Raw genomic sequence first — 14,870 nt, forward strand, 5'->3', positions numbered from 1 at the left:
CCATTTCTCCATCTATGATATGAAACGCCATAGAGCTAAGGAATCATAGAACATCTTTTAGCATAGAACTTTAAAAACAATCTCCTCACTCAAACCTTTCAACATTACAAGAATAAGTAACTCTACTTTTAAATAGTACACTATATATAAAAAAAAGTTTAATATTTTAATATTTTTAAGAAGAACGATAAATATTAATTTCCCCTTTCCGCTCATACTTTGCCTAAGCCAAAAAATAAAGAATATTAGCCAATTTTACCCATCGATTTGGCACCCACAGGAATATATAAAAAAAGATTAAAGACTTCAAAAAACTGGATCTAAAAACATAGATTTTTTTTAGATTTTTCTAAAATATTACAATAAAATTTCTAATAAATGAATACAATTATTCAATAATGATTAGTATAATAATTAAGTTCTTCTCCCCAAATCAATCATCTGAGATTTGTCATCATAACTTACAATAAAATATATCTAATAGTCCCAAAATCTGCACCGTACTCATCTTGAAGTAATGAATATTTGAAAATACTGAAAGTCACTATGGCTTTCTTTCTCATTTACAAATCGGTGATGGCATTTTCAAATTCAGGGACTCTCCTCCGCCCCTGCCAAGTGTCCACACACAATTAAGCAGAACAAGAGATGCCCAATTCTTGAGTTAGAACTGCATTAAACCAGCAGATGACACACCAGAACACTACCCAGAAATGTATGCTCCTTTTGCTACCTCTCTTAAAAATCCCTTTCAGACTATGGTTAATACTGAGGTAATTAAACTTAAAGTATACCAAGACTTAGTTTACTAAGTCTACTATCAAATCAAAATACTCTTAAGAAAAATTCTGATTAAAAAAAATTCAGCAATTAGTTCTCATGATAAAACTATTTCTCATGGCATAAAAAATTAAACCACAAATTAACATTTCATATACTTAGAGTAGGCATATTTTCACTTGTAAAGATCTATTCAAAAAATGTGTGCCTAAAGCAAAAACTACTAGAAAAATGTATCTTTATCTTTAGACTATGCACCACTTTAAAAGTATTCTTATTGTAGCACACTTTGGAAATAAATTTTGCTAAGGGTGTGTTAAGTGGTTCTCAACTTATAGCTACTCAACTTTGCTTAAATATTTTTACACTTTTGGTCAGAATATATTCCAATATGTATTTTTCCAAATATAATAAAAGTGACATTATTCTACTTTACATTTGAGTGCCAAACTAAGGTTTCAGATTTTTTAGAAAAACAGTAATTTGACCTATTTTCAAGGGCAATAATTTCTGGAATATAAGTTGAAAAAAGAGAAAATGAAACTTTATAACTGAAAATTACCAATAGGTTACAACTACAGTAGACAAGAAGCATTAAAGATAAATTAAATCACCACCAAGGTAGGTAAAGAACTCTACGACTTTTTTTATTCTACAACCTTAAAGTAGAAATGTCAAGAACCTTTCCTAGGCCTTGAAAAAAAAATAACCTTTGTGGGTAAGAAACGATAGAAGACACAGAAGGGGTAAAACGGTTTTCTGAAAGCAAGGCAGACAATTTTTTTTCTTTGCTCATCTCCAAAGAATAGTAAGCCATTAATTAAAAGGAGAAAACATGGAGAAATAATAAATGCAAAACCATTCATCATTCCAGTATTTTGGGAAAATATTTTAGCTTAAATGATTGTCATTTGAATGAACAATTTTTAAGTAATAGGTATAAAGAATTCAGGAATACATTTAATATGCCATATTGGCCTATTTCCAATGGTTCCAGATAGTAATTACTTTCACTAATAGGAAGCGGAATGAATATTTTAATGTTAGAACTATGCAGAAGCATAAATAGTTTCTCAGCTAATTTAATTTTTAAATTAATTAATTTCACCCTAAATTTAGTTGTGATACCCAATTGGGACCAATGAAACACTTACCAACATACAGGAAAATACCCTACTGGCAAGCTTAAACAAATACCACAGCATTAATGGATTTTTTAAGTAAATGTTTTCAGGATCTAAAATTCCCTTTGGCATTTTTAACTCCTTCAATACTTCAAAAGCCTATTTTTTTTTAAATGGCAAGCTTGAACTAGTCTAGTCAAATATGCAAACAAAATATTTACTTTTGAAAGATGGGAAGATGTGTCGTTAGGCCCAAATAAATTGGCGCTTAATTAAGAAAGCCGAAGTTTTCTGATTGGCATACGCATACCATTATTGTGGGTGCTTTATAAACACTGCTCAGAAGTTTGGACAATCTCCAAGAAATTTTAGATGTGTAATCGACATGGAGATTATGCTCATGTAAACAACTCGAACACACCTCAATGGGAGAAAAACCATAGTAGCGTATTACTTAGCAGTAAAACTTTTAGGCTACCAGGGACATTCAATTCTGACACTGCTCTCTAGGGAAGAAGGGAAAATGTTTACAAAAATTAACTGAACCTGAGAAGAGCCAAAGTCGAAGAAAAGGTAAGGGGACAAGTGAGGTGGAGGTGGTTGTAAGGGAGGGCAAGAGGAGTGGGAAGGGGAGGGGATTGGGGGAAGGAGGCACTGATAAAATCCTTGGCAACACAAGGTTATTCAGCCTCTGCATACACTTGATACTCTACATGCTAAATCAGATGCTCTGTTCCATAGTTGTTATTATCTTCTCTCATTCCTCTTCCAAAAAACGTCCTCGATTTTGATAGCAGTATCAAAACCCATGACTTATCTTACTAATTGGATTAAACTCTGGAGGCAGTACTAGTTCCAGGCTGATCTAGATAGCTCTTTTGGCTTCATTTAGTGTGTGTATATTTCATTTTGTTTCTGGTTTTTGAAATATTCAATACCAAGTGATGATTATTCAGTGCGGGTTCTTGAAACATAATCTGTGTGGGCAGCTCAAACATTTTACAGACACAAAGTAACCTGCTCAGCACTCGCTATGAATTCAATGTAATTTCACATACCTTACATTTCTAATTAAGGTACATATCCACAGGGATGACTGATGTTATCTAAGAAATTTTTCATATTTTATATTAAAATAAATGTTTATGTTATGGAGTAGAAGGCAAACTTTGCATGAATTTTTAAAATAAAAGAGAGGACTTCAAAGAAAACAGGGTTCTCAAAGAGTCCCTTTGAACTATGCCTCAAGACCGCTGGTTTGTTCAAACTCTTCTGCCATTATGGGTAAACTTGGAAGAAAGAGATTGAGAAGAACTGTTTTCCCTACTTCAATGACCCCTAACAGTTTACATTTCTTTCCCACTATTGTTTATAATACTGTATCCAATTTAAAATTACTACTACAAATTTATAGTCAAACATCTGAAAGGCAATACATCTAAACTTTTATTTAGAATGATATAGAATAAATTATTATTTTAGAAACTTAGTAGAAAAGGAGAACTCTGAAACATATATATACAGCAATATTCTATTTCTGGTGCTTTTACAGAAGTTTTTGAGTGAAACAGCATTATCGCTGACTTTAAAAAATAGAGAAATACTAAGGTCCAGATAGGTATTTTTTTCTAAATAACCATTTTCTCCTTTAAATTTATTTTTGTGCTTTTAAATATCTTTATATACAATTTTTGTTCATCTTTAAATTTTTGCTTTATCATTTTCAACTACACATTTGGTCTATGGTACCAAAACCTACAAAACAAAACTTATAATGTGTTTAAATGTGAATCATTCAAGTATACAACTTCAGTTCTGACAGACTCACAGCAAACGGTGCTTACAGATTTGATATCTAGAAGTCACTGGAAATAGTTACTCAGCTTACCTGGTGCTAATCCAGCAGCAGCAGGACTTCCCATGGATGGGTGAGAGAAAACTTGAGAGAAGGCAGACATATTTGACTGGGACACGTTACTCAGCCTGGAGGTTGATCCTCCTTTAGGAATAAACTCGCTTGCAGTAGGATTTGGTGTCTATTTAAAAATCAAATATAGTAAGTTAACACACTTTAAGCCCAAAAAAGACATTGAATCTACTAGGCATTACTCCACAGTGCTTTATTTACTGAGCAAAGTATTTTATTGAAAGGATTTACAGTGTTTTTTAGTTTTCTTATTTTGGGGTGGTATAATTAAATTTCTTTCTTGCAGGAAATTTTTAATCAAATTTGAAGATAGTAATCATTTCACTTGCAGAATTTAACCTCAGAAACATGTAAAATTTGCCTTTATTGTCAAATATGCATCATTACCAAACTATCCTAGCACATTTTAGAGAACTGGGAGGTTGAGACTACCTCAAAACTGAGCAACAAGTTTCAAATTTAATATCTCTAAACCACTTCTACCAGGATCAAGGTCAAAACTGTCTTTATTCCAAAATGAATCACTTCCTTTTTTGTAAGCACTTGAGACATTTCCCCAATAATATGGTACCATGTATTTAGGTAACAGAGTAAAGACAAGAAAAAACACTTAAAAACAAGGCAAATATGGGAGGAATCAAGATATAAGAAAAGCATAATAGAGGCCCCAATGCCTGCAAAGCATCACATGTACTTTGTTATATTAAAAATATGTTACTATGAGGTTATATGGAAAAAACATTTCTTCACAGTTGTACTATGCCAAACATTTTATATATTAACGTGGAATGGTACTTTTGGCTTTAAAAACTATTAGAACATTATGAGACTGTATATCAAACTGATAAATGGCCTATATTTTCTCCATGTCGAACACACGAATATCCTAAATATTTTTCTGAAATAGTGACCACTTTAAATTCCACATGCTTAAGTATAAAGATTCAATGACTGTTAATGATATCATTTGAATTCAACTTCCAAAAGGGTCAAATAAGGAGATAATTTATTATGTTCATACTTCAGCCCAAATTCTATGTATACGTATAAACTAAGTTTTAAAACACATTGAATCATGATGCAAAATATTTAATCACTTAAAAGTATTTTAGCATTGATCATTAGGATGTAAAACTTAATTTCCATAGAAGGCAGAAAATAAGAAGGTGGACTAATTATTGTACAACTGAAGAACAACTACCCTACTTGATATGAACGACACTTTAAACTGCCAAGTTAGAGTTCAAAGTATTAGATTTGTAAGATAAGTCAACAGGCTAACGTAATTTTAAACTATAAAACAAATATTTTACCAGTTACAAGCCAGTTAAAATTAAATACAAAGTGACAGAATATAGAAGAAATGTTAATCTGGGCTTAATTAAAATATATTAGATATACAGAATGAACATCTTTTACTCCCACATTTGAGACATGAAATTCTGAAAAGAAAAACAATCAGGCCTCAGACAAAATATACTTTCCAAAGAGAAAAAAATCCTCTTCCATCACTTATATATATATATTTTAAACCTTCCAAATTTTGAAGTTTTCAAAAATAGTGGCATGTTCTTTAAAAGTATGGTCAATTCCTTAGTTTCTAGAGTAGAAAATAAGTCAGTGCATTTTACTGAGCTAGTTGAAAGAGAACAAAGGCTACCGACAAGATCATTTCAGAGCTAAATCAGATTTAATCCTAAATCTATTTTAGAAGATAAGAATCAAGATAAAAGTAATCAGGTATTTTGGTTAAAGACTCCAAAACGCCTGGGAGAGATAGGGACTTCAGGATTACAAGATTACTAAGAGACAGCAAATTTAGACAAAGAAAATTATATATGCATACAAAGATCTTAGTAGCATATTCCTGAGAATTAGGTATTACCCAGTTTACATTTCACTTATATCCTACATTCACTGTGAATAACAGACCATCTGATTTCAAAGCTGAGTTTCTCTAAATTAAATCTATTCTAAATTAATTTGAAAGTCTACTTTTAAGGGATCCTATAAAGGAGAAAAAGGAAGGGAAAGTCTATTCTAGTGTTTCCAAACAAACCGTATATATAAAATGTCATTATAACAAATTGTAAAGGGCCTCCAAATTTATAATAGAAGTTATTAAAATTTAACTAAAAAATTTATACACTAAACTGCAACAAGCACAGATGCAAAAAACCTACCTGACAGTGAATTTTAATTAAAAAGTGAAAAGAAGGGCCTAAAACCCTCCCTCCTTCCTGTTTCCTGATTTAAGATGGCTGGGTGGTTCCCTTAAGTGAGCAGTTTCGGAGCTTGTTTTATTCAAATCTAAGTATTTGCGATTAGAGAAAAAGTAAAAAGATTCAAATGGCAAAAAAAAGAATTACATAAGATTGAGGTATAAAACAAAATCTAGGAATGAGAGTAGAGCTACTATTATTAACAGATAATACAAATTCCTGTAGCCAGATTAGAAAACTACCAGAAATAGAGTAATAATGAAAAATTACTATAATAATGAGAATTCTTTCATGACAAAATTAGATAAAACAATAACTACAATAAAAAGATGCATTCTTAAAACTGCTTTAATATTACTAGTTTAAAATATAAATAAGTTTTATAAAGTAACAAAATAGCGTAGGCACCCACATTTAACATATTAATAATAATTTTTTGAAAGATAAGACAAAACTGGTAACTAAAACTAATATCACATTAAAATGAAAAGTCATTCATCAGAAAATAAATAATTTCTTTAAGCTTTAGGAGATGAAGATTCTGTCTAGAGAGACAATTCAAGGACTTGGGTTATATAAATTGTCTAACTTCAACAACACTAAAGAGAACGAAATGAGAAAAGGAATAGTGAAAAAGCAAAAGTTTTATTATTTTTGCCCTATGATTTAGATAATCTCTTTATAACTATCTAGATTTGTTCCTATATTATTAAATTTGTCTTTTTTAATATAGATAATTGTATTTCTATTCAAAATTTCTATTTCTATCTAATTTGTATTTGTCTTTTAAATCCTATTCTTCATTCGTGTCTTCAACATTATAAATGCACATTTGAAAAAAAAATCAATGTTTATTCAAGTCAAATAAGAGATATTCACTTTGTGAAAATTTGTCAATAAAAATAGAATTTTAGGTTCTCATACACTTAAATTTACACTGCAACTTTCATGCCAAAAACAACCAAGTCCTTTTTATATAGTGAGTTCTCCAAATTGACATAATTCCCCAGCATTTGGGTATGATTCCTACCTGTACTCTGGACACAAATGTATTAGATCAAGAGTCCTGATCTTCAGCTGAAAAAGTACTGTTGTGATTATCATCGTTTTATTTTAAATGAAATAATAATTAATGTTTCAATCCAGACATCCCATCCAATCAAAATGAGAGAGTATTTCCTATCTACAAATGACCAATGAAGCTTTTTAAAAAAATGAAGTAATTTTCTGATGAGGTTTCTCACTCAGATTTAATACAATTTTACACTTTTCTACTATTATATGATTCCACGGAAACTTACTTTTAAAGTAAAATTCAGTATTTAATACTCTGCTGGACTCCACTGCAAACAGGATACTTACTATCTAAAACCACAATAAATTAGTCCCAAAATTAGGGGACTAATATTTAATAAACAGTGCAACAAAATAGTGAAGCCATTAAATATTTTTTAAAATTAGGTAAAAAGATAGGAAGAGAAAGATTGAATGAAATTACAACACAAAATATCATGAAATATTTCATGCTACACATGTAAAACAGGTCTGTAAGAAAAAGAAAGTTGTCTTAAGGTGATGTATGAATGATCGAGAAACCACTAACATTCCTGAACATTGGTCAGGTTTTCTTTTTTTAATTGCATAGGAAACTCATAAAACCACAAAATACTTCCAAGGTATAACTCCTTATAATGAGCTCAATTTGCTTTACCTGTCTTAATGGCTTCATAAGTTGTTATCAGTAATCTTTCCATTCTCTGAATGAAACATGACCTGGTGACTTTTTCTTAACAGCTTTATTTAGATATAAGCAACATATAATAAACTGCACATATTTAAAACACAAACTTTGATAAGTCGACATAGGTAGATGATCATGAAACCACTACTAAGTTAATGAATATTAATGAATATTATCCATCATGCCCAAGCTTCCATGAGACTCCTTTAAATCCCTCCTTTCCATTCCTCTCTGCTCCCCTATTTGGTCTCTAGGCAATCACTGATCCATTTTTTATCATTATAAATTAGTCTGTATTTTCTAGAATTTAATATAAATGAATCTTACATACATATGTATGTCCTGGTTTTTTGGCTAGCTTCTTTCGCTTGGCTTCATTAAGATTCATCCGTGTCATTGCCTCTACCAATATTTCCTTCATTTTTTTTACTGCTGATTAACATTTAATAGTATCAACATACCACAATTTGTTTATCCTTTCATCTGATGGACAAAGGTTGTTTCCAGTTTTTGGCTATTACAAACAAAGGTGCAATGAATACTCATGTATAAGTCCTTGTATGAACATGTTTTGTTACTCTTGGGTAAATACCTAGCAGTGAATGGCCTGGACATATGGTATGTGTATACACAAACTTTTCAAAAAATTGGTACGCTGTTTTCCAAAGGAGTTGTACTATTTTAATATGTCCACCAGTACTACCTGAAGAGATCAAATTACTCTACTCGGGAACAAGGCCTTTGGTCAGACTTTTACATTTTGGACATCTTAGTAGGTGTGTAGTAAAGTCTCGTAACTATAATTTGCATTTCCCAAATGATTCACCATTCTGTATCTTCTTTGGTGAAAAGTCTATTCACATTTTTTGACCATTTTTATTGGGTTTGCTTGTTTTCTGTTACAGAATTTTGACAGTAATGGATAGAAGTCCTTTGTCAGATACGTGATATACAAGCATTTTCTCCAGGTCTATGATTTGTCTTTACATTTTCCCAATAGTATCTTTCAAAGAACAGAGGTTCTTAAGTGTTTATGAAGTCCAGTTTATCAAGTTTTTCTTTTATGGATCATGTATTTAGTGTTGGAGCTAAGAAATATTTGCCTAACCAATGGACACAGATATTTTCTTCTGCAAGTTTTGTAGTTTCACGTTTTACATTTAGGTCTATGACCCACTCTGAGTTAATTTTTTTTTTTTTAAAGATAAGCACCTGAGCTAACATCTGTTACCAACCCCCTCCCCCTCCCCTTCCCCCTCCTTCTTCCCAAAGCCCTCCAGTACATAGTTGTATATACTCTAGCTGCAGGTCCTTCTGGTTGTGCTATGTGGGGCGCCATCTCAGCATGGCCTGATGAGCAGTGCCATGTCCATGCCCAGGATCCAAACCGGCAAAACCCTGGGCAGCCAAAGTAGAGCATGCAAACAGTGACTCGGCCACGGGGCCAGCCCCTGAGTTTCACCTTTATATAGTGTGAGGGATAGGTCTAAACTAACATGTTTTGCACTCAACTATCCCAGCACTGTTTGCTAAAAAGATAATTCTTTCTCCACTGAATAGCCTTTGCTACTTTGTTAAAAATCAACTATGTATTAGGGAGTTAATTTCCGGACTCTGTAATCTGTTCCACCGATGCCAATCCATCTTCATGCCAACAGCACACTGTCTTGATTATTGTAGCTTTACAGTAACTCTTGAAGTCAGGTAGTGGAAGTCTTGCATCTTTTTCTTGTCGTTTTTTTTTTTTTTACTTTGGTTTGGTTTATAGGCCTTTTGCATATTCACAGTAAGATTGGAATAAGTTTGTCAATTTCTACTAAGCAGCCTGGTGAATTTTAATTGAGATTGCACTGAATCTATACATCAATTTTGGGAGAACTGACGTCTTCAGATTCATGAACATGATACACATCTCCATTTACTTAGGTCTTCTTTAATTCCTCTCAGGAATGTTCTAAAATTTTCACTGTACAGGTCTTCAGATCTTTTGTCAGACTGATCCCTACTTTATATTTCTGATATTATCATAAACTGCGTAATTTTTAACATCCCAATGTATGAATGTTTGTTGCTAGTATACATGTACCAGTTTCCTGTGGCTGCTGGAACTAATTACCACAAACTTGATGGCTTAAAACAACAGAAATTTATTCTCTTACAGTTTCTGGAGGCCAGGAGTCCAAAATTAAGGTGGTTGCACTACCTCCAGAGGCACTGGAGCAGAAAGAATCCACTCCATGCCTCTCTCCTAGCTTCTGGTGACTGCCAGCATTTGGGGGCGTGCGTTGGCTTGTACTACATCACTTCAGTTTCTGCCCTCCATCCTCACATCACTTTCTCCTTTGTGTGCAATCTCCCTCTGCCTCAATCTTAAAAGAACATTTGTCACTGGATTCAGGACCCATCTGAATAATTCAGAATAATCTCATCTCAAGATCCTTAACTTAATTACATCTGGTAAAATTCACCAATTCCAGGGATTAGGACGTAAACATATTTTTTCAGGGGCCACCATTCATCACACTACAATAGAGAAATAAAGCTGAGTTGGGTATGTTGATTTTGTATAATGCAACTTTACAGAACTCATTTGTTCTAACAGTTTTTTCTAAAGATTCTATCTTATTAGCTACAGATGATTTATATTTTATCTATAGATGACTACGTCTCTGTGAATAAAGACATCTTCCCTTATTTCTTGCCAATGTGTATGTCTCACTTCTTCATATGACACTAGAACATTCAGTAAAATGCTAAACAGAAGTGGTGAAAGCAGACATTCTGGCCTTAATTCTGATCTTAGGAAAAAAGCATTTAGTTTTTCACCATTACGTATGATATCGGCTTTAGTTTTTTCAGTTTTTTTTTTTTTTTTTTCAGATTAAGGATGTTCTCTTGTATTTCTAGTTTGCTGAGAGTTTTTACCAGGAATTGATGTTAGATTTTGTCACATGTTTTTTCTGTATCTATTGAGATGATCATATGGTTTTAGTGAGGTAATATGATTAGTTACATCAATGGATTTTTAAATATTAAACCAACCTTACATGACTGAGACAAATTCCAATTCTTCATGGTGTATTATCCTTTTTACATACCATTGGGATTCAATCTACTATAATTTTGTTAAGAATTTGTGCATCTATATACATGAGAAATATACATTATACATTATTGGGATATTTAGACTACTACACTATATGCATTATTGGGATGTTTAGACTCCTTACATTTAATGTGATTACTGATAATACAGTTGGGTTTATATACTGGTTTTCTTTGTGTGCAATGTCTTCATCTGGTTTTGCTATCATAGTAATGCTGACTTCATAGAAGGAGTTGGGAAGTTTTCCTTCTTTTTCAATTTTTTGGAAAACTTTGTGCAGAACTCATACTATTTCTTCCTTAAATACTTGATAGAATTCACCAGTGAAGCCATCTGGGCCATCGTTGTGGGAAGGTTTTTCACTACAAATTCAATTTCTTTAAAGCATTTAGAGCTAATCAGGTTATCTGTTACTTCCTGAGTGAACCTGGGTAGTCTGTCTTTCAAAGATTTGTCTGTTTCATCTCTTGTCAAACTTATTGCCATAAAATGATTCATAATATTTCCTTAGTATCCTTATAATAATATCTGTAGGATCTAATGATGTCACCTATTTCATTCCTGATACTGGTAATTTGTGACTTTTATCTTTTTTTCATAAACAGTTTGGCTAGATATTTATCAATTTTATGGATCTTCTCAAAGAACCAGCTTTTGGTTTAATTTTTCTCTATTTTTTTCCATTTGCTCTTTATTGATTTCTGCCCTGATCTTAATTGTTTCTTTCCTTATGCTTTCTTTGGGTTTAATTTGCTCTTCTTTTTCTAGTTTCTTAAGGTAGAAGCTGAAATCATTGGTTTGGGAACCTTTTTTCTTTGCTAATATAGGCATTCAGTGCTATAAATTTCCCTCTGATTACTGCTTTAGTGGCATCTCACAACTTTTGACATGTTTTCCTTTTCATTCAGTTCAAAATACTTTCTAATTTCCCTTTCCATTTCTTCTTTGCCCCATGAGTAATTTAGAAGTGCGTTATTTAGTATCCAAATACTTAAGATTCTCCAAAGATTTTTCTGTTATTGATTTCTAATTTAATTCCATTGTGGTCAGAGAACATGTTTGTATGACATGAATCCTTTTAAATTTATTGAGACCTGTTCCATGACCCGGAATTGATCTGCCTTGGTCAATGTTCTATGTGCACTTGAAAATAATATGTATTTGGTTGTTGGTGGGCAGAGTGTTCTACAAACGTCAAACTAATAGAGTTGTTCAAGTCTCACATCTACTGATTTTCTGTCTCTTCCTTTGATTATTGAGAGAGGAATACTGAAATCTCTATCACTCTCTTTTTCTCTTTACAATTCTATTAGTCTTTCTCTCATATATTTTAACCCTCTATTATTAAGTGCCTAAACATTTCAGAATGGCATAACCATACTCTCAATGAACTGTCCCCTTTATCTTTACCAAATGAACTTCTTTGTCCCTGGTAGCATTCACTGCTCTGAAATCTACTTCGTCTGATAAGAATACAACTAGTTCAGCTTTCTTTTAATTAGTTCATGGTATTAATCTATTTTTGTCTTTATGTTTAAAGTAGGTTTCTGGTCAGCTTCATATGTAGTTGGATCTTGTTCTTTTTTTAATCCAATCTGAAAATCTCTGCCTTTTTATTGGGATGTTTAGACTACTTACATTTAATGTGATTACTGATATAACTGAATTTAAATCTATCTAGCATCTTGCTATTTGTTTTATATTTGTTCCATCTGTTCTTTGTTTCCCTTTTCCTTTTTCTGCTTGCTTTGGGATTACCTGATTTTTTAAACTCCATTTTATCTCCCCTCCCAGTTTATTAGCTGTAACTCTTTGTTCTGATATTACAGTGGTTGCCTTAGGTTTTATAGTACATAGATTTAACTTATCACCAACCATCCCAGTCTGCTAGGGCCATAATATACTGAGTGGCTTACACAACAGAAATTCATTTTCTCATAGTTCTAGAAGGGGAGAGTCCAAGATCAAAATGCCAGCAGCGTTGGCTGCTCCTGAGGTTTCCTTAGCTTGCAAACACCATCTTCTTGCTGTGTTTCTTCTCACAGAAACAGGCCTTTTCTCCGTGCTCACGCATCCCTGGTATTTCCTCAATTTCTTCTAAGACGCCAGTCATATCAGATTAAGGGCCCATCCTTATGACCACAATTAACCTTAATTACCTCTTTAAAGGCCCCAATTTCAAATGCAGTCACATTAAGGATTAGGGCTTAAACCTATAAATTTGGAGGAGACATAATTCAGTCCATAACACTGACTATCACTGAGTCTTAAAGTACTTCAGAAATAGTACAACAAGCTCACAATATTACACTTCCATTTCTCCCCTCCCAAACTTTCTGCTATTGTCGTATATTTTATTTCTACACGTTATAAACACTACAATACATTGTTACTGCTTTTGCTTTGAATAGTCAATTATCTTTCAAAGAGATGTAAATTGTAAGGGGGAAAGTTTCTTATATTTACTCATGTAGTTACTGTTTCTGGTGCTCTTCATTCTTTGTACAGATCCAGATTTCCACAGGGTACTGTTTTCCTTCTGCCTGAAGTACTTCCTTTAATATCTAGTGAAGTACCTATCTGCTGGTGGTAAATCCTTTCAACTACTGAAAGTCTGAAAAAGTGTTTATTTCACGCCTTGGAAAAAATTTTAGGGGCTGGCCCAGTGGCGCAGCAGTTAAGCTTGCACGTTCCGCTTCAGCGGCCCATGGTTTGCCCGTTTGGATCCCAGGTGCAGACCTGTGCACTGCTTGTTAAGCCATGCCGTAGCAGGCATCCCACATAAAAGGAGAGTAAGATGGGCACGGATGTTAGCTCAGGGCCAGTCTTCCTCAGCAAAAAGAGGAGGATTGGTGGCAGATGTTAGCTCAGGGCTAATCTTCCCCCCAAAAATAAAATTTATTTTGAAATAATTTAAGACTCACAAGAAGTAGTACCCTTTATCATCTTTCCCCAAAGATAACATCTTACATAACCATAGTATATTCTCAAAACCATGTGTTAATTTACATGGGTGCAATAAGTTTAACTAAACTACATACTTCATTCAAATTCCACCAGTCTTTACATTCACTTACTTGACTGTATTCTTGTAAGATATTTTTTCCAAGAATTGAATTCTAAGTTGACATTTTTTCTGTTTCTGTATTTTAAAGTTATTGCTCCACTGTCTTCTGGCTTGCATTGTTTCCAACAAGAAACAGGCTGTGATTTGTATCTCTGTTCCTCAAAAGTGCATATTTTTTCCTCTGGCTGCTTATTTGGTGTGCCGTGGTGTAGTTTGGTTTTTTTTTTCATGTTCCTTTTGTACTAATGTTTATTGGGTTTCTTGGACCTGGGGCTTACAGTTTTCATCCAGTGGGAAAATATTTGCCCATTATTTCTTAAAATACTTTTTCTGTACAACCTTCCCCCACTCTGCTTCAGGGACTCCAAATACAAGTATGTTAGGCTACTTCAACTTACCCCACAGCTCACTTTTTCTCTATGTTTTTTTGGATAGTGTCTATTGATATGCCTTCAAGTTCACTAACCTTTTCTTATGCAATGTCCAATCTACCATTAATCTCATCCATTATAATTTTCATTTCAGATACGGTAGTCTTAAATTTTAGAAGTTTGATTTGAATTTTTTTAGTATCTTCCATGTATGTACTAACATGTTTACTCTTCCCCTAGCTTCCTGAACATACGGAATATAGTTATAATAACTGTCTTGATGTTCTTACATACTATTTACATGACATTTCTAGGTCAATTTTGATTGATTACATTTGCTTCTTCTCTTTGTGGGTCGTATTTTCCTACATCTTTGCATGTCTGCTAATTTTTGATTGAATGCCAAATATTGTTACTTTTATCTTGTGGGATGCTTGAGGTTTTTTTTGCCCTGAGCTAACATCTGTGCCAATCTTCCTCCACTTTATATGTGGGTCACCACCACAGCATGGCTGACGAGTGGTGTAGGTCC

General features: G+C 33.1%; 1 protein-coding gene across 1 annotated transcript in view; it reads right to left on the reverse strand.

Moving 5' to 3' along the window:
• Positions 1 to 14,870, reverse strand: part of LOC103543567 (PAN2-PAN3 deadenylation complex subunit PAN3-like) — a 46,007-nt gene continuing 31,137 nt past the window's right edge. Inside the window, exons 5-6 of the mRNA XM_070606857.1 lie at positions 3,793 to 3,940; positions 1 to 35 (exon numbers count right to left, since the gene is read on the reverse strand). Of these exons, the coding sequence (XP_070462958.1) occupies positions 13 to 35; positions 3,793 to 3,940 (171 nt within the window). The 3' untranslated portion in view covers positions 1 to 12. The remainder of the gene's footprint in view (positions 36 to 3,792; positions 3,941 to 14,870) is intronic.

Source organism: Equus przewalskii, unplaced genomic scaffold (assembly GCF_037783145.1).
Source record: "Equus przewalskii isolate Varuska unplaced genomic scaffold, EquPr2 contig_9199, whole genome shotgun sequence".
NCBI classification, from domain to species: Eukaryota; Metazoa; Chordata; class Mammalia; order Perissodactyla; family Equidae; genus Equus; species Equus przewalskii.